We start from the raw sequence: 24,902 nt of genomic DNA, 5'->3' as shown, positions 1-24,902 counted from the left end.
AGCAGGCCATGTTCGGGACCGTAGGACAAAGACTATAAACGCAACTTGTCCTTAACCTTGCAGTTCCCCTTTGGTCCTTCTCCCCTCAGGACTTGGGCCTGTCTACACCAGCCAGGTCTTCTCCCCATCCATGGTAATGTGGCCAAACAAAGAGACCCCAAGGGACTTCAACATTCCAGCCCCAATTCTGCCATTGATCACGGAAACCAAGCATCTGACAGATCATCAGTTCTGTTTAAAGACTAGAAGTGAGGGACGCCTGGGTGGCTCAGTTGGTTGGGCAGCTGCCTTCGGCTCAGGTTGTGATCCCAGCGTCCTGGGATCGAGTCCCACATCGGGCTCCTTGCTCATCAGGGAGCCTGCTTCTCCCTCTGCCTCTGCCTGCCATTCTGTCTGCCTGTGCTTGCTCTCTCCCTCTCTCTGACAAATAATTAAATAAAATCTTTAAAAAAAAAAATAAAGACTAGAAGTGACAAGGACTCACTATCTCACAAGGTGGCCCATTCTAATACTGGATATTTATAACAGATTCCTTTGTTCTGAGCTAAACTGAGTTTCCCTAAATTCCCATCTATTTGATCTGTGGCCACACAACGCAAGTCTAACCTGTCTGTCCCAGATCAGCCCTTGGGTTACGCGAAGTCAGAGCTTGGGTGCCCTGGTCTTCTCCAGCGGCCCCAACCCGGGCCGACTTGCAGTTAATCTGAGCAGCTTTATTTTACTTTACTGTCAAAAGCCAGAGGGATAGGTGAGTGGAAAGCATTTATCTCCTGAGAGTGTACTCTGGGGCCAAACTGCGTGAATTTGGGACAGATGGTATCTTGAGGGTCAGCAGGGCTCAGGAAAGTGAGTCTTCTAAGACCCCATTCTCTAAGCCCTGGTGCGGAGGCTAAGGCTAAGGTTTGTAGTCGGGTATGGACCCCACCCACCCAAAGCATCCCCCCAACAGTAACTAGGCAGACCCAGGTGGAGGCTTCAGTCTTTGCTTTCCCGCATCTTCAGGGAAGAGTTTGCTCTCTCTCTACTTCATGAAATTCAGTCAATAACTCTTCATAAATAATTTATTTTCATTAGGATCCTAAGTGCTGGAGATGAAAGACCTAAACTGGCCCTTAGCGCAGCACAGTTCTCGGACTGGAACATTTTAGGAAGTTCTTTTCTTAGTGTTTTAAATTGAAAAAAAAAGTCCATTGTAAAGGGGCAAAGGATAGGACAAACCCACAAGGGGACTCAGGGAGTTTGGAGCCCGTGTTCCCCACGACAGAGGACAGAATGTGAAAAGTCAGTGCGAGAGGACACTCTTCCCCTGCTGCGTCTGGAAGGCTCACTGGCTGCTCCTTCTGAAGAAATAGCGAAAGGGGAAGAGAGAGCTGTGGGAAGGAGAGCAGAATGGTTTGAGATTCGGGAGGTCCCTCCCTTCTCCCAGTCCCATTAAGGCTCCATTAACGAGGGCATTTTTGCTTTGGGGAATCACTGTATGGATTCAACTCTGGAGCCGCATTTGAAAAGGTACCCAAGTTAGCTTATACTCAGGAGTGGGGCATGATGAAAGAGAATTGCAATGGGGCGGCTGAGCTGTAGAGAGAGAAAGGGATCTGCTGACTATCTTCTGCAGAAAGGACTCTGAAGACACAGCCTAGATGCAGAGGGGGAGAATGGAAGCATTTTGGTAACCAAAGAGTCCGAATGACCCAACGATAAGACTAGTCTCTGTCCAAGCAGCATTTGTGGAATGAGGTCCAACGCCAGGCACATTGTGGGGGGGGGGGGGGGGGGGTTTGTGTAAGAATGAACAAGACACAGTCTTTATTAGATTCAGTTAGGGCCCTTGTGCAGAGTCTCACTTCCCTCAAGTATCCTGGGGGAAATAGAGATTATGCAGGTAATCTGTTTTCTTTTCTAAATTCCCTGAGAGACTCGATGAGGCCGACTCTGGAGCTAGACTGCCCTGGGTCTCAGTGTGATGGTAAGAGCGACACCTGTCCTACCTTAGAAACCCAAAGAAGCCACTGGTTCCCAGCTCTTTGGGTTCTTTAGGTGGAGGTGGATTGTTTTGCTTCAGTGGGGGGATGATCTGCTCAGCGAGGCTGTCCTCCCACTTAGAATCTGCGAGGAAAACAGGGAAAAAGTGTTAGTTTGCGGGCTGCTTTCATGGGACATCGTGTGGACCAAGGGCAGCCTCACACCAAGACTTGTTTGTTCTGACCTTCCCAGTTTCATCTCAGCTCAGGAGATGTTGTTATTCTAACCTTGGAGTATTTTTAGTTGGGCCCCTGAGATTTTTACACTGCTCAAGTCCTAGCCACGCACCACAGATGGTTTTCTCATGGAATGACGACTTGTTGAAGAACTCGCGCGCTGACATCCCAGCATCTGTGATGACCACAGTCCATACCGAATCCTTACGCTAGACAACACCTTAACATGCACTCCCAGCCCCTCCCAAGCATCCACTGCACCTTCAATATTAACGCTAATGCCCTGAAGGGAAGAGGGGGAGAGACAGCTTCCCAAAGATAACTCTTCAAAAAAGTGAAACACATCCCTCCCAACTTTTCTGCAAAACTTATCACTCCATGTAGAAATGTTTTCAAATAGTGGGAGCATCATTTTCACCATCAGAAGCACAGGAAGTACATGCATTGTTTCCCTTTGCTTCTCTTGGGGGTTGGGGAGCTTTTATTATTCAAGGACAGGCCCCCGGACCCAGAGGATGGCCAACAGGCATCTCCACGGGAGCAAGACACATCGCCCAGCAAGTGTGCCCAAACTCAGAACTCCATGCTGCTCTGCTCATGAGAGAACTAAAGAGGACAGGACGATTATTAAGAGAGTAAAATTCCCAGAACCTACCCTGTTCCTGGATATCAGTGGTGTTAAATGTTGGGGTCTCCTGCCATTCCTGCTGGGTTTTTCTTCCTCCATTCTGATAAAAAGAGGACAAAGAGAAGTTTTAAACTTTACTCCTATAGAGCTTGGTGAGCTGAATGCTATTTGTTGATTGGTGGTTAGCCAATGAAGACTTCATAGGGGAAGTGCTATTTGAATGGGGACTGATGGCTGAGTGGGATTTTGTCATAATTAGGGCGAGGAGATGGTCAGGGAGAGCAGGGCATTCTAGACAGGGACATGATGTACAAAGGCACAGTACATTAACAAGTAAATGTGATGAGTGTGACTAGAGCTGGGACAGTGTAAACATGACTATGGCCTAAGCAACAAGCACACTACAACTCAATCTTCTCCCTGGGGTACTCCTTTGTAGAACTTCTTTTGTACTTTGAAGGGTACATCCTATAACCCAGTTCCAAGCCCACAACATTTCCAGTGGACACCCTGATATTCAGAATCAGGGTTCATGTATTTTCTTTTGTATTCTCGGGCAACTGGCCACTCCCCTCCCCTCACCTGGAAAGGACCTGAGGGCCTGACTACGAAGCAGTGCTGAGAAGTTCCTTGAGCCATTGTGCTGGTGAAGAACCCTACAGTAAGAACTATGTAGACTGGCAGGTGGGTCAGGAGGCAGAGGTATGATAAGCTTCTAGGAAAGTTAGGATGTAGCCCCCATCCGAAGCATAAGCTGTATTTCTTTTCTTTTTTTTTTTTTTTTAAGATTTGATTGATTGATTGATTGATTTTTGAGAGAGATAGAGAGTGAGTGAAAGAGAGAGAGCGCAAGCCAGGAGGAGAGGCAGAGGGAGAAGCCGACTTCCCACGGAGCAAGGAGCCCAATGCGGCTGATGCCGGGCTTGATCACCAAACCCTGAGATCATGACCTGAGCTGAAGGCAGACGCTTCACCGACTAAGCCACCCAGGCACCCTAAGCTGTATTTCCAAGAAAAACTTTTCCACAAAACCTCATATTCCAGAACACATAGGCTGCTACTTAAGTAACATTCCTGTAAACCTGAAAGGAAACTCTGGGGAGGAAGAAAACCATCTCTTACCTTTTCTACGTCTCCAGGAGCACTGGTGTATAGGGATACAGCTCTGATTTGTAGCTTGAGGAAATGATTCTTACAGATTTAATGAAACTATGATTGGAGCTTAAATTCTGCTGCATTGACCCTAACGAAAGCATCTACTTAGGCTGGCAGGGAACAGAAGGGCAGAGGCCCTGGGGCAAAGGTAAAGATCTCCCAACCAGGGGAGATTCCCCTCACAAGACAGTCTAGCATTTGTGCTCTCCTGAAAACTTGACAGATGTCTTTTTAGGCAAATGTCATAAGAAAGGAAAAACACAGCCTGAAATAAGATTGAGGGCACCATCTGGGACTTCCAACAAGACGTAACGCACTTACAACCCAACACAAGGTTGTTCTGTATGTTCAGGGCCAGATCTGCTTAGATGTATAGTTGAAGCAGAGGTGGCAAAAAAAAGAGACAAAAAACTACACACATGACAATCTGTTTTACTTCTGAACTCTTCATCTGCTCTCCCCTACTTTTTATCCTTAGGAAGTGTGGATCTCTAGTCTGGGACCTGAAGTAATAAAGGGAATGGGTCTGCTTTTCCTTCCCATTCCCCCCAAAACACCTCTTATGAAACAGACACCTTATTCAGATACATGTTGTGTTCTAAGCTTTCCCTGTACCAGATCCCAGTGGTGTCATGTTCAGACATGACCATCCACACTGACTGTGACCCAACACCCTGAGTTCCCCAAAGGGGAGAGGAAATATTAAGCATTGGACCATAGGAGCAAATTCAATTTTTCCAGCTCAAGTAACTTACACTGAGAGTTACTGTGATCAGTCTAATTCAGGAGAAATCCTCTCTCCGGGAACAGGGTCTACAATGGAGACCGTCATTAGGCTTTGAGTCAAAATCAATAAACATGTTCCTTTTGGGGTTTTTTTTTCCTTGTTTTTCTCTAAACCCAGTATCAGGTTGAAAAGGTAATTATGTTGAGTAAGAAACTGTGGGTACTGTTCTTGAGGGAGATGATGTGTCAAACTAAGAATAGGAAGGTATGAAGGATAGAGAGTGAGGGAAATGTTCTTTTAATAGTAATTATCTGGGTTGTATAAAGCGTCTTTGTTCTTCAGATCTTCATGTACTCCTCCTATACTTTCTCATGTCTTTTTCTTCCTTCTTGAAAGGATGGGAGTATAGAAGAGGGCAATCATCTCCTATAATCACTCAGTGGGCCACTCTGCACAATGGGTCCTGTGCCCTGCTCCTACTCCCAGAGGCAGAGGTCCGAGTCCCTAAGGGTTCTCTCTTCCCCCAACTAAACAGTAAGTTACTGGAAAGAAACCAGGTTTTACATGTTTGCATGCATCCCAGCAACTAACACAATATCTTGCAAACAGGAGGCAGAATAACCATTTAGAAATGAAAATCACTTCACTTTTCTACTTTAAAAATGTTTTAGGGAAATTTTTAGGGAAATCCTGTGCTCTTGGGGCGCCTGGGTGGCTCAGTGGGTTGAGCCTCTGGCTTCAGCTCAGGTCATGGTCTCAGGGTGCTGGAATCGAGCCCCGCATCGGGCTCTCTGCTCAGCGGGGAGCCTGCTTCCCCCTCTCTCTCTACCTGCCTCTCTGCCTACTTGTGATCTCTCTTTCTGTCAAATAAATAAATAAAATCTTAAAAAAAAAAAAAAAAAAAGGAAATCCTGTGCTCTTGAAGGCAGCTTTAAGCCCTTCATGATCCAGCCTGTGCCGACCTCTGCAGCGACATATCTTAGCACTGTACTTTCACTTAAGCCAGGCCCCAGGTACACTGGCTTGCAGTCACCAAATGCGCTATACTCCTTCCTCTTGGCCTTAGTTCTTTGAGCTCCTCCGGGAGCCCTCCCTCACATCCACCTGATTTGGGTGAGGTTCCCCTTTGTGGTTCCTTTGTTCCCTGTACTTCCTTTATTCCCGTACGTAGCACATCTATCAATAATTGTCTGCCTAGCTTTATACCGTTGGCATTTTTATTTTTATTTTTTTAAATTTTTTTTAAGATTTTTTATTTATTTATTTGACAGACAGAGATCACAAGTAGGCAGAGAGGCAGGCAGAGAGAGAGAGAGAGGAGGAAGCAGGCTCCCTGAGGAGCAGAGAGCCCGATGCGGGGCTCGATCCCAGGACCCTGGGATCATGACCTGAGCCGAAGGCAGAGGCTTTAACCCACTGAGCCACCCAGGCGCCCCACCGTTGGCATTTTTAGAGAAGGGCATGATATCTTTAACACGTGGCACGCAGTAGACACCCAGTAAGTCTGTTGAATAAATGCATGGATAGGTGTTGGCTCTGTAACTGGTCATGCTGTGGGACTTGGGAAGGTGAGGGAGGTGAACTGGGAGTATTTAAATATGGAAGGTCAGAGCTACTTTAGAGAGATAAGTGAAAAGTAAGAAAAAGGCACAAATAACAGCTATCTCAAGAGGCGAAGAAAAGAAAAAGAGTGCTCTTTTAGAGACTACTGTGGAACAGAGGCTCTGAAATGGAGTAGCAGCAGATATAGGAATATCTAATTGGGGAATAAGCCTCACAAATGGAATCGAATACTACTGGGGTCGGCCCGTGACTGCCCTGCATGGAGTTTTCTCTTACCAGTATCCCATGCTGATACATGCCTAGCTCATCTATAAAAACTAGATGTTCCCAGGCTCAGACCCCAGTGTAGATGATGGCAAAAAGGTTTCTAAAATGAAAAAATTCTCTATCGGATCCCACCACAATTCAACAAACCTGTTTTCTTATCTCACTGCAGAGTACAAGAAGCAGCCTTTTAAGCTGAGAAGAAAAGACCTTTTAACAAAAGGATTCACCCACGTGCAAAATGCAGCCATTTTGGGGACAGGTCGTGGCAAGGCTGGAATGGTTGGATGTTGCTCTGCAGATGGTGAAACCGGAGAGTGAGTTCAGTCAGCTCCGTCTGTACTTAGGACCAAGATGTGCTGGAAACAGGAAGCTGACTTGTAACAGAGCAGGACCAGCCAGAAGCCTTAAAGCCTCCATTTTGGTGCTTACCCTCCTGGTTTCCATAAGGGGCTTCTTTTTGCTGGGGCCTTGGCTGGAAATCCCCATCTTGGTCCTGAGTGGGGGAAAAGCCCAGGAAATGTTACTGGCAGCAGCAACATCACCACATTTAAGCAAATGTGGCCCAAATGAATATTTCAGCAGGTTGGCTATTTTTATACCACTCCTGGCCTGCAGAATAAATCGTGTGGCCAAATTCTCTTTGGGTGCTGCTTTAATTCACAGCAGAATCCCAATTTGAGACATTTAGCGATCTGGGGTTGAGAAAGGAAAAATGTGATTGCCTGCAGGTAATCAGATTTTTAAATACTTGCCTGCATCAAACCCAGAGAAAGGCAAGACTGAGGCCTCATCCCCATGGAAAATTCAGTCAAACAGAACTGAGCAAAGCTTCATACCTCCAAGTACCTTCACATTCCACCTGGCTGGAAAAGAAATTTCCTAACTCTTCCCTGACATGTGCATCTGGAGGGTAGAGGGCTCAACTCCCTCATGGTCCACCCTTACCGCTCCTGTGTGAGACTGTACGGTCCCGGGAAGGGAGCAGCTGCTCTCCGTGAACACAGGCTGAAAGCACATTGGGCTGGAGGGCAGACCACATCTTGGATTATTCTAGCTGCCATCTCTGGGTGCTAATAAGAATGACTGTGTTACCTTACTGATTCACTCTGTCCCTGACAGAGACTGGGAAAAAGATAAGTAACCCCGACAGCAACTTCGGCAGGTTAGGGATGGGCTCAACATTGCCCCTAATGTTGCAGCATCTCACGCAGTAATTGGTACATAACCTCTTGCAGACATTTCCATTTTAGCCTACTCTATCTCTTAAGGTAGAATTCCAAATGTTTACAGCTTACTAGGTAAAATAGAATTATATATATATATTTTTCTCATCCTTTTGCAGGTTTCTCTATGTTCTTGTATAATATTTGGGGACTTCCGAAGTCTTACGCCTTCTGGTAACATGACCATACTAAATGTTCACTAAGTACAAGTCTGATTCAATGGTATAGATCTGATTGCATTTCTTCCCAGCCATTGTCTGATGAACAGAAGAATCCCATTTTGCTGAAGAAGGAATTGTGTTCCAATTGTATTGCAAACATCAGCTTGCTTCCTTCCCTTAGTCCACCCATGGAAATAGACAACTACCAATGAACCCAAGACAAAAAGTGACTCACTGAAGGTCAAGATTGCGTGGCAGCAATCGCTGGCAAAGCCTAGCCAGGATGCAGGATTTAGACACTCTCCCAACACCACTGACCTGTCCAGCGCTGGCCTGCTGGGGGAGCTGGGCACTTCCACTCGTTTTCGTTTCCTCGTCATGGCTCCTGCTGCTTTCCTCTCTGCTAGGACCTTCAGAGAGGAACCCGACTCCTGTGACTCCTTTTCCAGAGCTGCTCACAGTTCACGAGGGCACAGTGAAGAGAACTCCCCATCTTTAAATTGCCAGAAGTGACTTTTAACACCAGCTTTTCAAGTAAGGATAGGCATTCTGTTAGAGACCGTCTCAGAAATCTAGCCACCAGGAAAAAGATGGTCTCATGTATACAATTCTGACTGCATCTGAGCAGCAACCAAGGGGCAGAGGAATAGGTAAGAGCAGAACCTTTTGGACAACACAAGGCAATAAAGGCAATTGTCATCTTGTATAGAAAAGGCAAACTTACCAAGCCAAGAGGACTGTCATTTATTGGCTCCCCTACAATAGGAAATTTAAATGTCATAATGGATCAAGATGTTGTTTCTTTTTTTTTTTTTTTAAAGATTTTATTTATTTATTTGACACACAGAGAGATCACAAGTAGGCAGAGAGGCAGGCACAGAGAGGGGGAAGCAGACTCCCTGCTGAGCAGAGAGCCTGAGGTGGGGCTGAGATCATGACCTGAGCCAAAGGCAGAGGCTTAACCCACTGAGCCACCCAGGCATCCCAGGATGTGGTTACACTTGGATTTCTGGCTATCATTTATTTCTCAGAACTTGTCCTAGACAAAAACCTCTGTGTCTGCCCTTCTCCTTTCTGCCTGATACCACTTTTGGTAGAAATACAATGTCTTCAAATTCTCTTCCTGCCCCATTTTAGAACTATTGTCATCTACAAGCTCAAAAGTATTACATTCGTACTGTATTCTAATGATATGCCACTTAAAAGGGAATGATCCTTACTAAAAGAAATAAGATGGAACTTCAAACATCAGTGATAAACAAACTGGGGAGATATTCTGAAGCAAGGCCTTTGCACTCTTTTCCCAATAAAACTGGCAGGTATGTTTGTCCCTCTATGAGTAAAAATAGCAATGGCCTTAACAGATTAAAAATTGGGAATGCCTTTAAGACATCCCTAAGGTGAAAGTCACTGCATACTCTAAAGTGAAAGGAGGTATTTTTTATAATAGATCGCTTTTGCTGAGTGATTACTGTCAGACTTTGTACTCCTTTTCACCTACCAGTATGTATATATATTTAATCCTTTTTAACAACCCAATGAGATAGGTGCTATTCTTATTCTTCACCATTTCACAAAGAAGGCACAGAAAGATTAACTAATTCATCTAAGTTCATACAACTGTTAAGTGGCAAATCCACCAGGATCTGGACCACGCGGTCTGGCTTGGAGCACTCGGTTCCCAACCTCTGCCCCGTGCAGTGTTGGGGCCCAGTCTGGCTGACCATTTTGCCATACTGAGTGTGCACGGCTAACCCACGGACATTCAGCCTTCCTATTTCTTTTCTACCTCTCACTCCCATCATTCTACTTACCAGGTGACAGGTTTTCATGAAACCATTTCAACTCTACATACAGAGTGAAAACAAATGGATAGGGGACCAAGACGATTTCCCCATGCTTGAATTTCAGGTGGGACACTCTCTCCCATTTGCTTTTATCTGGAAAATGGTGCTAAGGAGTGAGGAAAGAAGTCAGTCCATATGAATCCTTGTGTACTACTTTAAGGATAAGACCCTCTCCTTTCCCTGGTTTGGCCTGTGGGTTTGCAGCTTCCATCTGGATCTCCAATGTGATCTGCAGCTCATTTCTATCCAGAAATGAAAGGATACAGGGAAATACAATGAAGTGCTCTGTAGCAAATGGCTGCAGATTGTCCAAGTTTCCCAAGACTACACGAATAGAATCCTGGAAAACAAACAAACCAACCAACTTGAAATGACTTTAATACTGTCTTGTCCCGGCCAATCTTTCCGTTTATACCTGGCGCTGCTTTTTCTATACTCTATATTCCATTAAAGCTGAACTATTCCCTGAACACGCCTTCTGCTTCTCCATTTCTGTGTTCCTGCAGAGTCTGTTCCTCTGCCTGAAATGCCCTTTCTACCCATCAGTCTATGTCCAAATCTTACCTATCCTTTAAGGGCCAGTTCAAAAGCTATCTCCTCCAGAAACTCTTCCCTGATTCCCCAAATTGTAAATTAACTATTAGTCTCTAACTTCACAGTAGTTAGCCTTGGATCTTTATTATATTCCATCCACATATGTTTTATTTTCCTTACTGAGAGATCTGGAGCTAGAATATGCACCTGATTTATTTTGGCATCCCTTCTACGGTGTCTACCTCAAGTAAATGCATACTGACTGTGTGAATGAATAGTACTGGTATTTATTGATTTGTAGTTTTTTTTTACTTTAGCTTAAGTTCAGCCTTTTCTTCTACTTTTTAAAAATCTTAACTGATTAGTCTCTAATTAACCTATGCTTATTAGTATTCACCAACTAAACGGTTTGGTATCATAAAAAGACTGGATTTCTATGGGGAGAACACCTGAATTTCAGTCTTAATTTTGTCATTTCTCTAAGCCTCGATTTCCTTGTATTGGGGCTCGCAGAAGGCAGAAATGGTGCTTTATTTAGTTTTTAAAGATTTTATTTATTTATTTGACAGAGATCACAAGTAGGCAGAGAGGCAGGCAGAGAGAGGAGGAAGCAGGCTCCCCACTGAGCAGAGAGCCCGATGCGGGGCTCGATCCCAGGACCCTGAGATCATGACCTGAGCCGAAGGCAGAGGCTTTAACCCACTGAGCCACCCAGGCACCCTGAAATGGTGCTTTATTTATCTTTGTATTCTCTGCACTACCATAGTATGTGGCTTAAAATTTTTAAAGTTTATTTATAATCTCTATGCCCGACATGGGGCTCAAATTTATGATCTCAAGATCAAGAGTCATATGCTCCACCAACTGAACCAGCCAGGAGCCTCTGGCTTATAATCTTAATAGCTAATATTTATTGAATAATCATGATGTCAAGTGTTATTATTACTATACACATTAACAGTCACAGAGACCTTATGAGATAGGCACTCTATTATCCCCATTTTATAGACAGGGAAGCCTAGAGAAAGAGAGGTGAAACAACTTACCCAGTTCCACAGATAGTAATGGTGGAGCCAACACAGGAACCCAGGCAGTGGGGTTCCAGAGTTTACCCTCCTAACCGTGAGGCTCACTACCTATCAGTAAACACTTTCTGGATAAATGAAAGAGGATGGTAACGTCTGACTCAAAACTGAGAGTAAGAACATATAAGAAGCACTTAGAAAGATTTGGTGGGCTCCTAAGTGCAGATAGACACTCTCTAGCTGTGATGATGTACAGAGCTGCTCACTGCGTGGCCAGCACTGCACACATCCGACTCGAGTCGTGACCACAGCCTGGAGACAGGGGCTTTTATGAATTTCACTGACAGGTAGGAAAATAGGCTCAGAATACAGGTAACTTCCCCCAAATCCCAGTGTGAAGGCAGAACTTAACTCAGATCCAGATGTGACTGGCTGTAAGGTCTATGCTCTCTCCACTTTACTATGCTGCCTTAAGTTTTACTCTGCCCGAATCAACTGAAGCAAAGTGAAATAAACACTGCTCTACTCACTATGAAAATAAGCAGAAAACTGTCATGGTCATATATTAAAATAACTGTTAGTTATAATGATGTCTGTGAGCTCCTGCAAGAGCCTAACATATCTTTCAACACTTAGGCAAAGAGGGATGCCTGGGTGGCTCAGTCGTTAAGCTTCTGCCTTCAGCTCAGGTCATGATCCCAGGCTCCTGGGATCGGGTTCTGCTTCAGGCTCCCTGCTCAGCGGGAAACCTGCTTCTCCCTCTCCCACTCCCCCTGCTTGTACTTCCTCTCCTGCTGTGTCTCTGTCAAATAAATAAATAAAATCTTAAAAACAAAACAAAACAAAACACTTTGCCAAAGAGCTATAGATAGATACCATACCTTAAGGCTATGACTTAAATTTCTGGTTTCAGAGTTTTGTTTGTATATTTCATTGTATTCAAATTCTTTGAAATACGGCAACAGATGTGTTCATAAATTAGAACAGTCCTAAATCACTGAGTTGTGAAGTTAGAAGACAAATAACCTAGTTTAGCACTCTCATTTTATGAATGAGACAATTAAGACCACAAGAACGATTTGCTGGGGGGCTGCACAGCTAATTGGTGGCTCAGCCAGGGCTGGAATCCAGGGCCAGCACCCAGGGCTCTAATTCCTTGGACAATGCTTTCACCAGTTTACAAAGCTGCTGACTTGCTCGATCTTCTCCCTGTGGAAGAACCTAAAGCTGGGTAGAAAAGGAATGAAAATGAAGTGGGAACAGAGCAAACTGCAAATATTTCCAATTAAAGCGAAGGCACAGCAGTTTTGTCTGTGTATTTACAGTTAAGTTTCCTGAACGTCAAGTACAAGGCAGTAGTTGGGAGGGTGAGGTTTCCCAGAGCCCTGGAAGGCGGCAACCCTCCAGAAGCTTTCTCTATGCCAGCTGCCACAAAAGATAGCTGCGGAGGGCGGGAACTCTGGTGGAAACAATAGAACTCCACCTCAAAGGTGCTGACACTTCAACTAGGAGAACTGACAAAGGATACAGGCTTTAATTTTCCTGGAAAAACTGAAGTTTCTTTGCAGAGGAAATATGGCAGGGAGAAGCCAAGAGATCAGGTGGAGGCTGTGACTCAGTTCACAGGAAATAATTAAGATCTGGATATGGGCACATCCTTGGCTTAAAGAATAACTTGCCCAGAAGTCGTCTGCTTCTTTCCCTACCTCCAGCTCCTGGACGATGACTTCCTTATTCTCTATTTCTTCCCCTCTAGAAGGTAAACAGATCAGAGGTAAGTAAACCGAGAAGGAAAACTGTGAAGACAGTAGACTCTGTCAGTAAAGTGAAGACAGTAGAGCAAAAACGACACTTCCATTCACGACTAAGTAACCGTTGTGTGTGTTGACCCAGGGCTTGTGGAAAAAGGTGATCACCTAGGTGGTGTGGTCTGAGAACCGGTAGGAGGCGGTACCAAAATATCTTTTCCAGTAACCCGCCCAGACCCGAAATTCCCACTGTGAAAGTTAATTTGTTAGAGGTGTACTCAAGTGTAGCCTGTGGACCACCAGGAGTCTTCAAGACCCTTTCAAGGGATCTCAAAGGGCAAAACTATTTTTATAGTAATAATAAGATGTCATTTGCCCTTTTTTGCTGTGTTAACATTTTATTTTATTTTTTTAAAGATTTTATTTATTTGACAGACAGAGATCACAAGTAGGCAGAGAGGCAGGCAGAGAGAGTGAGAAGCAGGCTCCCCGCTGAGCAGAAAACCCGATGCGGGGCTCGATCCCAAGACCCTGAGATCATGACCTGAGCTGAAGGCAGAGGCTTTACCCCATTGAGCCACCCAGGCACCCCTAACATTTTATTTTTAAAAAATTTTGTTTATTTGGGGGGCGCCTGGGTGGCTCAGTGGGTTAAAGCCTCTGCCTTCAGCTCGGGTCATGATCCCAGGGTCCTGGCATCGAGCCCTACACTGGGCTCTCTGCTCAGCGGGGAGTCTGCTTCCCTCTCTCTCTCTGCCTACTTGTGATCTCTGTCTGTCAAATAAATAAATAAAATCTTTAAAAAAAATTTATTTATTTGGCAGAGAGAGACACAGCAAGACAGGAATACAAGCAGGGGGAGTGGGAGAAGGAGAAGCAGGCTTCCCCCTGAGCAGGGAGCCCGATGTGGGGCTGGATCCCAGAACCCTGGGATCACAACCTGAGCCGAAGGCAGAGGCTTTAACCACTGAGCCACCCAGGCGCGCCCCTTTTTTTCTTAAAGGAGGTAAAAGTTTACTGAATATACCTCAAAGGAATGGCAGACAGTACAGCAGAGGAGCGGCTGTCTGTCTCGGATGCTTTTTATCAATTGGGATGATTACGTGTTTTTTTTACCCTTCATTCTATTAATGCAGTGTACTATACTGGTTGATTTCTTTTTTTTTTTTTTTAAAGGTTTTATTTATTTGAGAGTGAAAAGAGAGAGCATGAGAGAGAGACAGAGAGCACAAAAGCAGGGGGGAGGGGCAGAGGGAGAAACAGACTCCCTGCCAAGCAGGGACCCCAGTGCAGCACTTGATCCCAGAACCCTAGATCATGACCTGAGGTGAAGGAAGATGCTTAACTGACTGAGCCACCCAGGTGCCCCTATATTGGTTGATGTCTGTATGCTGAACCATCCTTGAATTCCTGGTGTAAGTCCCAGGTACATGAGCAATGCCAGTTGCCTCATTAATTTTTTAGAAATATACTTGTTTTTTTTTTTAAGATTTACTATTTATTTTAGACAGAGGGAGAGCACGAGCAGGAGGAGGGGAAGAGAAAGAAGAAAAGAGAGAATCTCCAGCAGACTCCCCGCTGAGTGTGGTGCCCGATGTGGGGTTCGATTTCACAACACTGAGATCATGACCCAAGCGGAAATCAAGAGTCAGATGCTTAACTAACAGAGCCACCCAGGTGTCCCTAGAAATATAGATATTTTTAATAAAATCTATTATCTGTTAATATTTAATGATATATTATTTTTAAATTAATAAGTATGCTATTTTAATTTTTGTTTTAATCTTTATATGATACATATTGTCAGGTATAACCACAATTATCAAAACCTCTTTAGGATCCTTGATAATCTTAAGAGTGCAAAGGGATCCTGAGATAAAAAATCTTGAGAGCCCCTGCTCCAAATGTATGCCATCACTAACTTAGAAACTTACCTGAATAATAATATGTGGAATATAAAATATCTGGGAAAGAGAGTCCTACAAACTTCAGCCAGTCTCCAGGACTGAGTGAAGGCAGAGAAGAGATGACCCGTGGAAATGTACCAACCTGTATTTGCAAAGGCTACTCTCCTAGCTTTAAAATTACCTGATGCTGTTGCCGTATCTAATTTTGAATTTATACACATTGGGTCCTGCGTGAAGAAACCTCGTCTCTGGAAACGGGTAGGTGAAGGGTTTTAAACTCATTGCTTCCAAACGATAGCCTAATAAAACAGAAATATGAGAGAATTGTTAAAAAGCTAAAGACTGTTCCTTATCAACTTTATGGTATGGGAAAGAGAGTCTGCTCAATAAATAGCATCTCTTCATGAGTAAAATATCCAACACTCAACACTCAACACCGCTGTCCCAGGCTCAGTTTTTATACTAACCGTCTACATTAATCACCTGGATCATTCTCCTACCTGCATGGGGAAGATATATCGTGATTGGGGATAATCTCTATCCTTGAAATCAAAACACCTGAGTTCAAGGTTTGTCGTTTGCCTTACACCTCAGGCAAATCACTTCTCTCCGTGAGACTAATAATAGCAACATCTGATGACCTGCCAGGTTTTTGTTAAGATTAAATCTATCTCCCAAATATCTCCTGAATCTATTCTCCTCCCTTGTCCCCACTTTCCCTGGAACCTAGAGCCAGTGTGAAGAGGGCTCAAGTCAAATAATGAAACAATCCAAACGCATCAAGGTGGCATAATGAGGAAGACCTCTGCTGTTAATTTTAGGTGAAGTTAAGAGATGAGCACACCGTCCTGTCACAGCTAATACAGCAAATAAGGATGTACACTAATGTTTTCCAGTGTTGCCGAGGAACGCCTTCTCCTTCCTAGCTCTCAACCATTCTTCCTCTTTACCCGCTTGTGAGACTGCCCCGTGCCACAAGAATGCCTACTATCCTCTTAGCACTTGCTTTACTTTTCCTATTCCAGAATCTTTGCCCACTTGAGGTCCTCTCTGAGGGAAACTGGAGAAAGGGGAAAGATGGAAAAAGGAGAATAGCAGGTCTCTTCTCCTTCAAGAGGGCATTTGGGACACACTCAAAAGTTAAGAATCAAGCACAGTGATTAGTGGTATTCGAAGTCATTAGGACTTTTCTATGCTTCTTTTTACTTGCAGGGATAATAAACCCCGCATTTTCTGTCTCTTCATACGGAAGTTTAAGTAATAAATAATGAGATTAGAGGTCCAGAGTTCCCGAGGATAAAAGTTACCCACACACAACACAAAGTATTGATTTCAGAGGCAGCTAAGATGCCGTAGACCGAATAGGCACAAAGAAAGAATAATTCAGGTTTGAACCTTAGCTCTGATACCCCTCCTTATTTTCTCTAGGCCTTGGTTTTCTTAGTTAGACAATAACTAACAATAGTTTTTGTTATGCTCTATTATAAGTGTCTTACATATATTACCTCACTTAATCCTCACAATAAGCCTGAAATCAATAGTCTAAATTTGATAGATAAGGAAACCGAGGCACTGAGAGATGAATTAACCTCCCCATAGTTATATGAATGTCGGAATCGGGATTCAAAGTGAGGTAATATAGGGCCAGACTTGTTGTGCTTATCCACTTTTCCACTCTGCTTTCTGAGGGTTTTAGTTTTTAAAAAAAGTACATTTTGTAAGTACTAAAATATTATATACACAGAAAGGACTATTTTTATTATTCTTTCCTCCATATTACCCCAATACCATTTCTACTCAGCAAGGAAAACTCTTGTTTGGTGGAGTCAGGAGATCTATGTGCCCAAAGAATGGAATTTCCCACAATTTGCAAAGTTCATGTCTGGGCCTGCCAGTAAAGAGATATTCCAGTGTCTGATCTCGGCTGCTTGGGATTAGAATGACAGGAGGCTGGAGCCAGAGCCCATGAGACTATTTAGACTAGAATTGCAGTCAAAAGTGAAAAGAAGTAGTTGGTGCCAACTGCAAAGTTACCAGAGGGGAAATATTGTTCATATCCTGAAGGAAAAAAAAAAAAAGCTCACTGATTCCCATGTCCAAGGCATGGGAGGAACTGAGCTAGATTTGATTGTGTTTTTGGTGCCAAGGTGACACTTTTTCAAAGTAGGAAAGGAGTCTACCCGGTAAGACTTGGGTTGCTGCCACAAAAATGTAGCTTTCACTTTTTATTCAGAGGGTTCTCCTAAAATGCAGTCACTCTCATCACAGAGGGCTGAGGGATCAGAGTAAAGGAAATGAAGGACATTTGCTGGAAATGACAGTCCAGAGAGGAAACTTCATGCACTGTGCCACAGCTGGGTGTCTGAGAGACGTAAAAACAGCCGTCTCTGGCTGGCTGGGGCCTGCCTGTTAATTGCTGGCTGCCTGCTTCAGAAACAAACACCACACACACTAATTACCTCATTGGAAAATAAAGATTAGGGAGCATAATCCAAAAGAACCACATAAGTGGTAGTGGTTCAAAGATTTCACAAGGTTATTTTCCAACATGAGTACTGCAGCCATGACGACACTATGGGATCTTAACAGATGAAGGGTCAGACTCTCAACCCATTTTTAGGTGATCAAAAAACACGATGGGTTTAAAACAAAAAAGAAAAGATTAGAGGCAATATCCATTAGTTGGAAAGACATAAGATTTGGAATTGGAGGATCAAAGCTTGAGTCCTAGCTCTGCCTTTTATTAGTCATTAGACCCCGAGCAAGTCACTTGGCCTCATCATTTCTGTTTCTACACCTGCAAATGGGAATCCCATCTACCCCTCGAACTGCTGAGGTATTAAATATGATTATATTGTAAATAACACTTCATAAACTCTAGAGTATTATATAAACATTAGCTGTTTTGATATATTTGAAGTTTCTCTCTTACTGCCTCACTAGAAAAGCTAATTTAATAAGAGAGGAAAACTATCTTTCATCTCAGTGCAAAAATCTGACACATCCCAATCAAGAACCTTTCTTTGAAAATCCCCAATAATTAGCTTTAAATGACATATTGGCAAGGATGTTAGATTTTTAAAGGTTTTTAGTCATTTGTTTCCCATAAAGAAACATCTGGGTCAGTGCATAGAATCTAAAGCAGGGTTGAAGGCTTTATGAGGATAATGATATTGACTACTGAGGTGGAAAGAGATGATAAGGAAGTCCTGTCACTCAATATATCTGGGGACATTTGATGGAAAAATCCTCCACAGAGTTAAAGAATAAAAGAGCTTTCATAAGCATTTATTCAAAATACATTTACTGGGCACATCTAATACGACAGGCTCTGTGACTGAGGGTGGGCAACAAGATAGGGAAATCCCACTGATACTGTGAATTTACTACCCAAGTTTTAGAACTTGGATTGAAGACGGATGACCAGCTTCTCCTTTTGCCTTCACAAGTCCTTGGCTGGTCTCAGACATCTGCCTGGCTCTAATGAATTATATTCAGAATAGAGATTCTATACTAGAGAATATTTCCAACTAGAGACTCTTGGTTGCCTATAGCCTCAAGTGCCCTTCATTTTAGAGGGTACGAGAAGAAACTGGTTTTACCAAAGTAGGAAATAACTTCCACAAGGTCACATAACTCAGAATGCAACCAGGATTAGCACTCCCCAAGACTGCTGATTCCTTTGGCCCACACATTTTCCATTACAACACATCACTGTCAGTCACTTTATAAACTGTAATCCCTGGTTATCTCTTAATTGTGGATGACTCGAGACAAACTCAATCTGGGTACAAAGTGATCAAATAAAAATGTAAGCTTTTCTGATTAAATGTTCTTAGAATTATTTCTTGGAGGTGTTAAAGGGTCACATTCACATTTGTTTGTCTTCAAGCTCTATTTTCAAAAGGAACTATTCTCAGTTTCTTCACCTTGCAGAGTGACTAGGACGGCTAATTAAATAATGAAGGTATAATTGCTTATTGTAGCACTCTACACATAGGTTATTCTTTATTTAAAAACAAAGCAGGGCACCTGGGTGGCTCAGTTGGTTAAGCCACTGCCTTCAGTTCAGGTCATGATCCTGGAGTCATGGGATCAAGTACAGAATTGGGCTCCCAGCTCCACGGGGAGTCTGCTTCTCCCTCTGATCTTCTCCCCTCTCATGCTCTCTCTCATTCTCTCTCTCTCAAATAAATAAATAAAACCTTTAAAATTTTTTTTAAAAAATCAGTGTTAAGATATGGGACAAGAATATACTACCTAAAGCAATCTACACATTTAATGCAATTCCTATCAAAGTACCATCCATTTTTTTCAAAGAAATGGAACAAATAATCCTAAAATTTATATTGAACCAGAAAAGACCTCGAATAGCCAAAGGAATATTGAAAAAGAAAGCCAAAGTTGGTGGCATCACAATTCCGGACTTCAAGCTCTATTACAAAGCTGTCATCATCAAGACAGCATGGTACTGGCACAAAAACAGACGCATAGATCAATGGAACAGAATAGAGAGCCCAGAAATAGACCCTCAACTCTATGGTCAACTAATCTTCGACATAGCAGGAAAGAACGTCCAATGGGACAAAGACAGCCTCTTCAATAAATGGTGTTGGGAAAATTGGACAGCCACATGCAGAAAAATGAAATTGGATCATTTCCTTACACCACACACAAAAATAGACTCAAAATGGATGAAGGATCTCAATGTGAGAAAGGAATCCATCAAAATCCTTGAGGAGAACACAGGCAGCAACCTCTTCGACCTCAGCTGCAGCAACATCTTCCTAGGAACACCACCAAAGGCAAGGGAAGCAAGGGCAAAAATGAACTATTGGGATTTTATCAAGATCAAAAGCTTTTGCACAGCAAAGGAAAGAGTTAACAAAACCAAAAGACAACTGACAGAATGGGAGAAGATATTTGCAAATGACATATCAGATAAAGGGCTACTGTCCAAAATCTATAAAGAACTTAACAAACTCAACACCCAAAGAACAAATAATCCAATCAAGAAATGGGCAGAGGACATGAACAGACATTTCTGCAAAGAAGACATCCAGATGGCCAACAGACACATGAAAAAGTGCTCCACATCACTCGGCATCAGGGAAATACAAATCAAAACCACAATGAGATATCACCTCACACCAGTCAGAATGGCTAAAATTAACAAGTCAGGAAATGACAGATGCTGGCGAGGATGCAGAGAAAGGGGAACCCTCCTACACTGTTGGTGGGAATGCGAGCTGGTGCAACCACTCTGGAAAACAGCATGGAGGTTCCTCAAAATGTTGAAAATAGAACTACCCTATGACCCAGCAATTGCACTGCTGGGTATTTACCCTAAAGATACAAACGTAGTGATCCGAAGGGGCACGTGCTCCCGAATGTTTATAGCAGCAATGTCCACAATAGCCAAACTATGGAAAGAACCTAGATGTCCATCAACAGACGAATGGATAAAGAAGATGTGGTATATATACACAATGGAATACTATGCAGCCATCAAAAGAAATGAAATCTTGCCATTTGCAACGACGTGGATGGAACGGTATCATGGTATCAGGGTATCATGCTTAGCGAAATAAGTCAATCGGAGAAAGACAACTATCATATGATCTCCCTGATATGAGGGAGAGGAGATGCAACATGGGGGGTTAAGGGGGTAGGAGAAGAGTAAATGAAACAAGATGGGATTGGGAGGGAGACAAACCATAAGTGACTCTTAATCTCACAAAACAACTGAGGGTTGATGGGGGGAGGGTTGTTGGGAGGGGGGGTGTGGTTATGGACATTGGGGAGGGTATGTGCTATGGTGAGTGCTGTGAAGTGTGTAAACCTGGCGATTCACAGACCTGTACCCCTGGGGATAAAAATATATGTTTATAAAAAATAAAATTAAAAAAAAAAGAAAAAAAGATAACTGTGGGAAAAAAAAAGATATGGGACAAGAAGATACTAATCTAAGACTACCCAGGATACTTTCATGCTTATCAATGTCATTTTTTCTCATTAGGTTTCTTCCCACTCTTTAGACACAATCTTTAAAATGCTCTTGGCATTTGTTCAGGAATAGATTTGCTCTTGGAAGCGTCAGATTTTGTTTTGTTTTGTTCGAGAGGGGAGCAGTAACTAAACCTAACAGAGGTAGGAAGATGCCCCAAAATGAAACTAAAAGGGCTACTGGACAACTCAATAGACCAGAAAGGAGTCTAAGTTAATCTCTTCTGCTACTTTTGGGACCCAAGTGCCACTTCCACTTACATCTTAACCATTCTAAAACCTAGTGGAAAAACTGCCTTTGGTCGATAGGTCCAGATCTGTGCTCCCTATTCTGGAAAAACAATAGAATGATATTGCATCTCTTCAGCCTAACCAGAAGCTGTGACAATCAACCTATTAGCATTCACATTACAGTGCAGATCTCTAAACATCCTACCAACTCCAGGAACCCGAAAAGCATTTGGATGTAAAACTGCTGGCAAAGAAAGACATTTTATTTTTTGGTTACACCATTGGGTGAATTGCCCTGAAGCAGCTCATGTAGGAAAGAAAATTTTAAATGGGGGGAAAAAGTACCAATAGTTTCAGAAGGACAAGTGGTGGGGAGAAAAGAACATCTTCTATAATTTTGAGCTAAAAACTCTTTAGTCTTTGATGTACCTATATCAAGGGTCTTAGTGACAGAAGACTGAAACAGTAAAGTGTAAAAAGAAAGCTTCTAAAATATACAGCTTTGTTCTTGCCATGAAACAATGGCAGATTCTGAAGAAATTAAGTTAATAAGAAAACTAAATTACTTTTTATGTAAAGGGAGCAAATTTCACACAGAAAATTTGAAATATTTTACTAACTTTAATCCAATGCTGGTGAGATACTGGGGAAATAAGAATTGTACTTACAAAAAGATGTATCTGACTTGAGATCATCTTCTAATTCGGCCAAGATCATACAACAAGGGCAAGACTAAAACTCAGATGTATTGCTAAAGCAAGATAGTCTAGCTGATTATGAACTGGCCTAGACACCATATTAGCCTCAATTCTTTATATTTTACCACCTAAGCCTAGCTCTCAAATAACAAAATCAGTTATTATTGCTAAGAAACATAAAGCTTTGTACTTTGAAAAACCATCAAACCATAGGGATCTGATGGTGAACAGATCTTAACAAACAACCTCATATTTATAAAGCACTTTCAGGGGCGCCTGGGTGGCTCAGTGGGTTAAGCCGCTGCCTTCGGCTCAGGTCATGATCTCAGAGTCCTGGGATCGAGCCCCGCATCGGGCTCTCTGCTCAGCAGGGAGCCTGCTTCCTCCTCTCTCTCTGCCTGCCTCTCTGCCTACTTGTGATCTCTCTGTCAAATAAATAAATAAAATCTTTAAAAAAAAAAAAAAGTATAAAGCACTTTCAATGTATATAATGCTTTCCTGTCCCTATCCCACAAGATAAAAAAAAACCTCTATTAAAGTAGGAAGGCAGATGCAGCTATCTTATACTCTAACTGCTTTCTTCATTTTTACTTGATTTCTCTCACTCTCATGTTCATTCAACATTCATTCATTCAGCTCACAAATAGTCACATACCTACTATGTCCCAGAAACGAAGTGCCAGAGACATAGTGGAGAATAATAAGAACTTGGTCCTCACCTACAAAGAGCTTACAAATAATTTTAAGTGTGATGACTGTCACAAAAAGGAATAGGGTGATGTGGCAACGTGATAGAGACTCTTACCCTAGAATGGAAATCATGGAAGCCAATTGTAAGTAACAGAATCACATCTGAGGGATGAGTATGAGAAAGGGAGGCACCAACAGAGAGTGGGTCTGGGGTGGGTACAGGAAACAGCAGATGTAAGAGTCCTCAACTGGGAGAGAGCATGGCACTTTCAAAAGACAGAAGTGCAGTGACCCAGAAGATAGTGGGGAAAAAGCACAGTGCTATGAGAGTAATACTACAGAGATAAGCAATGAGTTAGCACTAGGCACTGTTTAGAGCATGTTTAGAGTAGGTAACAAGAAAGACATGATAACTTGTCTTTAAGGGCTTACATTTCAGGTGTGGAGAGCAACAATGAACATATAAATGTAACCTGAAGTACTCTAAGTACTCTAAAGAAGAGAAAATAGGGCTTTAGAGTAAAGACTGACTGGGAGGCTGGTTTAACTACTGAGGCCAGGGAAGGCCTTTCGGACAAGATCACAGCGGAGTTGAGGCTTTCATGGAAAGTGGAACGACCATGCAAAGTCAAGAGGAAAAGCATGTCAAGGCGGAAAAAAACCCCAGCAAGCACAGATGCCCTGTGATGGGTGGTTTAATGGACGGAAAGGTCAGTGTGACTGGAGCACAGAGAATGAAGACAGGCTAGAGGGAGATGAAGTGAGAGATAGGCAGGAACCAGATCATGTAAGGTCTGTAGGCCACTGTAAAGAGTTCAAATTTTATGGTAAGGGTTTTAGAAAGAAAAGTGAAATGATTTATGCTTTAGAAAGATGAACTGTGGGGCGCCTGGGTGGCTCAGTGGGTTGGGGCCTCTGCCTTCGGCTTGGGTTATGGTCTCGGGGTCCTGGGATTGAGCCCCACATCGGGCTCTCTGCTCAGCGGGGGGCCTGCTTACCCCCCATCTCTGCCTGCCTCTCTGCCTACTTGTGATCTCTCTCTCTCAAATAAATAAATAAATAAATAAAATATTTAAAAGAAAGAAAGAAAGATGAACTGGGTTCCTGGGTAGCCCAGTTGGCTAAGTGTCCAATTCTTGATTTTGGCTCAGGTCATAATCTCAGGGTCATGAAACAGACCCCTGCGTTGGGCTCCAAGCTGGGTGGGGAGTCTGCTGGAGATTCTCTCTCCCTCCCCTCTGCCCTCCAACCCACGCTCATGCACTCTCTCTAAAATAAATAAATAAACCTTAAGAAGAAAAGAAAGATGAACTATACCAGGGTAAGAGTGGAAGCAGGAAACCAGTCAGGAAGCTTTTGTAGTAATCCAGGGGAAAGATGCTGCTGATTTTGACTGAGAAATTTCAGTAGTTAGTGAATAGTTGAAGTTGGGGTATATTTTAGACTGATGGCCTAGGTGTGGGAATCAAGGATGGCTCTTATGTTTTTAGCCTTTGGTATTTTATTAGGTAGATAATGGTACATACCCTTTACTGAGCTGGGCAAGGATTCTAGGGAGAGAGATTTGTGGAGAAAACTCCCATCATTCTGCTTTGGTTAAGTCTGAGAGGCCTTTCAGACATCTTGGTGGATATGCCAAGGGAGTGGTCGCCTAGTGTGCAAAGGATGGAAATCAGGATGGAAATAAAATTTAAGTCATCAGAGTTTAGATGGTATTTAAAGCTACTGAACAGATGAGATCATCTAAGAAGCTATAGCTAGGGAAGGGATGAAGGCCTTACTTACAGTCCAGGTTATGACTCACGGAGTCTATCCTAAGACTAATAGGAAGGCACTGAAGGGTATAATAAAGAAGTTACCACACAGCTGTGAGTTAAAGATGTGTGCATCTGGTTGTAATATGGGAAATAACCCAGAACAAGAGCAGATTAAAACAACAACAACAAAAACCAGGACCAGCCTGTGGGTCAAGGCAGAGGCTAGTAAGGAGCCTGGTCTACAGTCACTGGTTCGCAAGATGCCTAGGAAGTCGTCTAGCTATGACTGCGTGAATTGACAGGGGAGGCAGAGAGAACAAAGATGATTCCTAGTTGTTTGAGCGACTTACTGAAGAGGGAAAAAGGGCCACTTCCTGGAAAAGGCAGCCTTAAAAGTAAATTTTTGAAGGGGAGGATGTGAAGTCCTTATTGGGACATGCCCAATTTCGAGGTGCCAGAGAGAGGTTTTAGGTAGACTGCTGGGGTCCTGTGGCGGGTGTGCTACCTGCGGATGTGCAAACGAAGGAATCAAGTTCA

General features: G+C 43.1%; 1 protein-coding gene across 1 annotated transcript; it reads right to left on the bottom strand.

Annotated features, from left to right (window-relative positions):
• Positions 1 to 1,324: 1,324 nt before the first annotated feature.
• LOC111149496 (membrane anchored junction protein) lies at positions 1,325 to 24,902 on the bottom strand. Its single transcript, XM_022506592.1, has 11 exons — positions 24,871 to 24,902; positions 15,165 to 15,282; positions 13,035 to 13,080; positions 10,034 to 10,109; positions 9,737 to 9,862; positions 8,647 to 8,678; positions 8,241 to 8,332; positions 6,968 to 7,031; positions 2,854 to 2,926; positions 1,989 to 2,106; positions 1,325 to 1,370 (listed from the first exon to the last, which is right to left on the bottom strand). Exons 2-11 carry the CDS (start codon positions 15,263 to 15,265, stop codon positions 1,325 to 1,327), a joined length of 774 nt encoding a protein of 257 aa, XP_022362300.1. The 5' UTR covers positions 15,266 to 15,282; positions 24,871 to 24,902.

The sequence above is a fragment of the Enhydra lutris genome, unplaced genomic scaffold, assembly GCF_002288905.1.
Source record: "Enhydra lutris kenyoni isolate GAN:26980312 unplaced genomic scaffold, ASM228890v2 scaffoldscaffold22, whole genome shotgun sequence".
NCBI lineage: Eukaryota > Metazoa > Chordata > Mammalia > Carnivora > Mustelidae > Enhydra > Enhydra lutris.
Note: the sequence above shows the minus strand (reverse complement) of the source record. Positions and strands in the feature narration are given on the sequence as shown.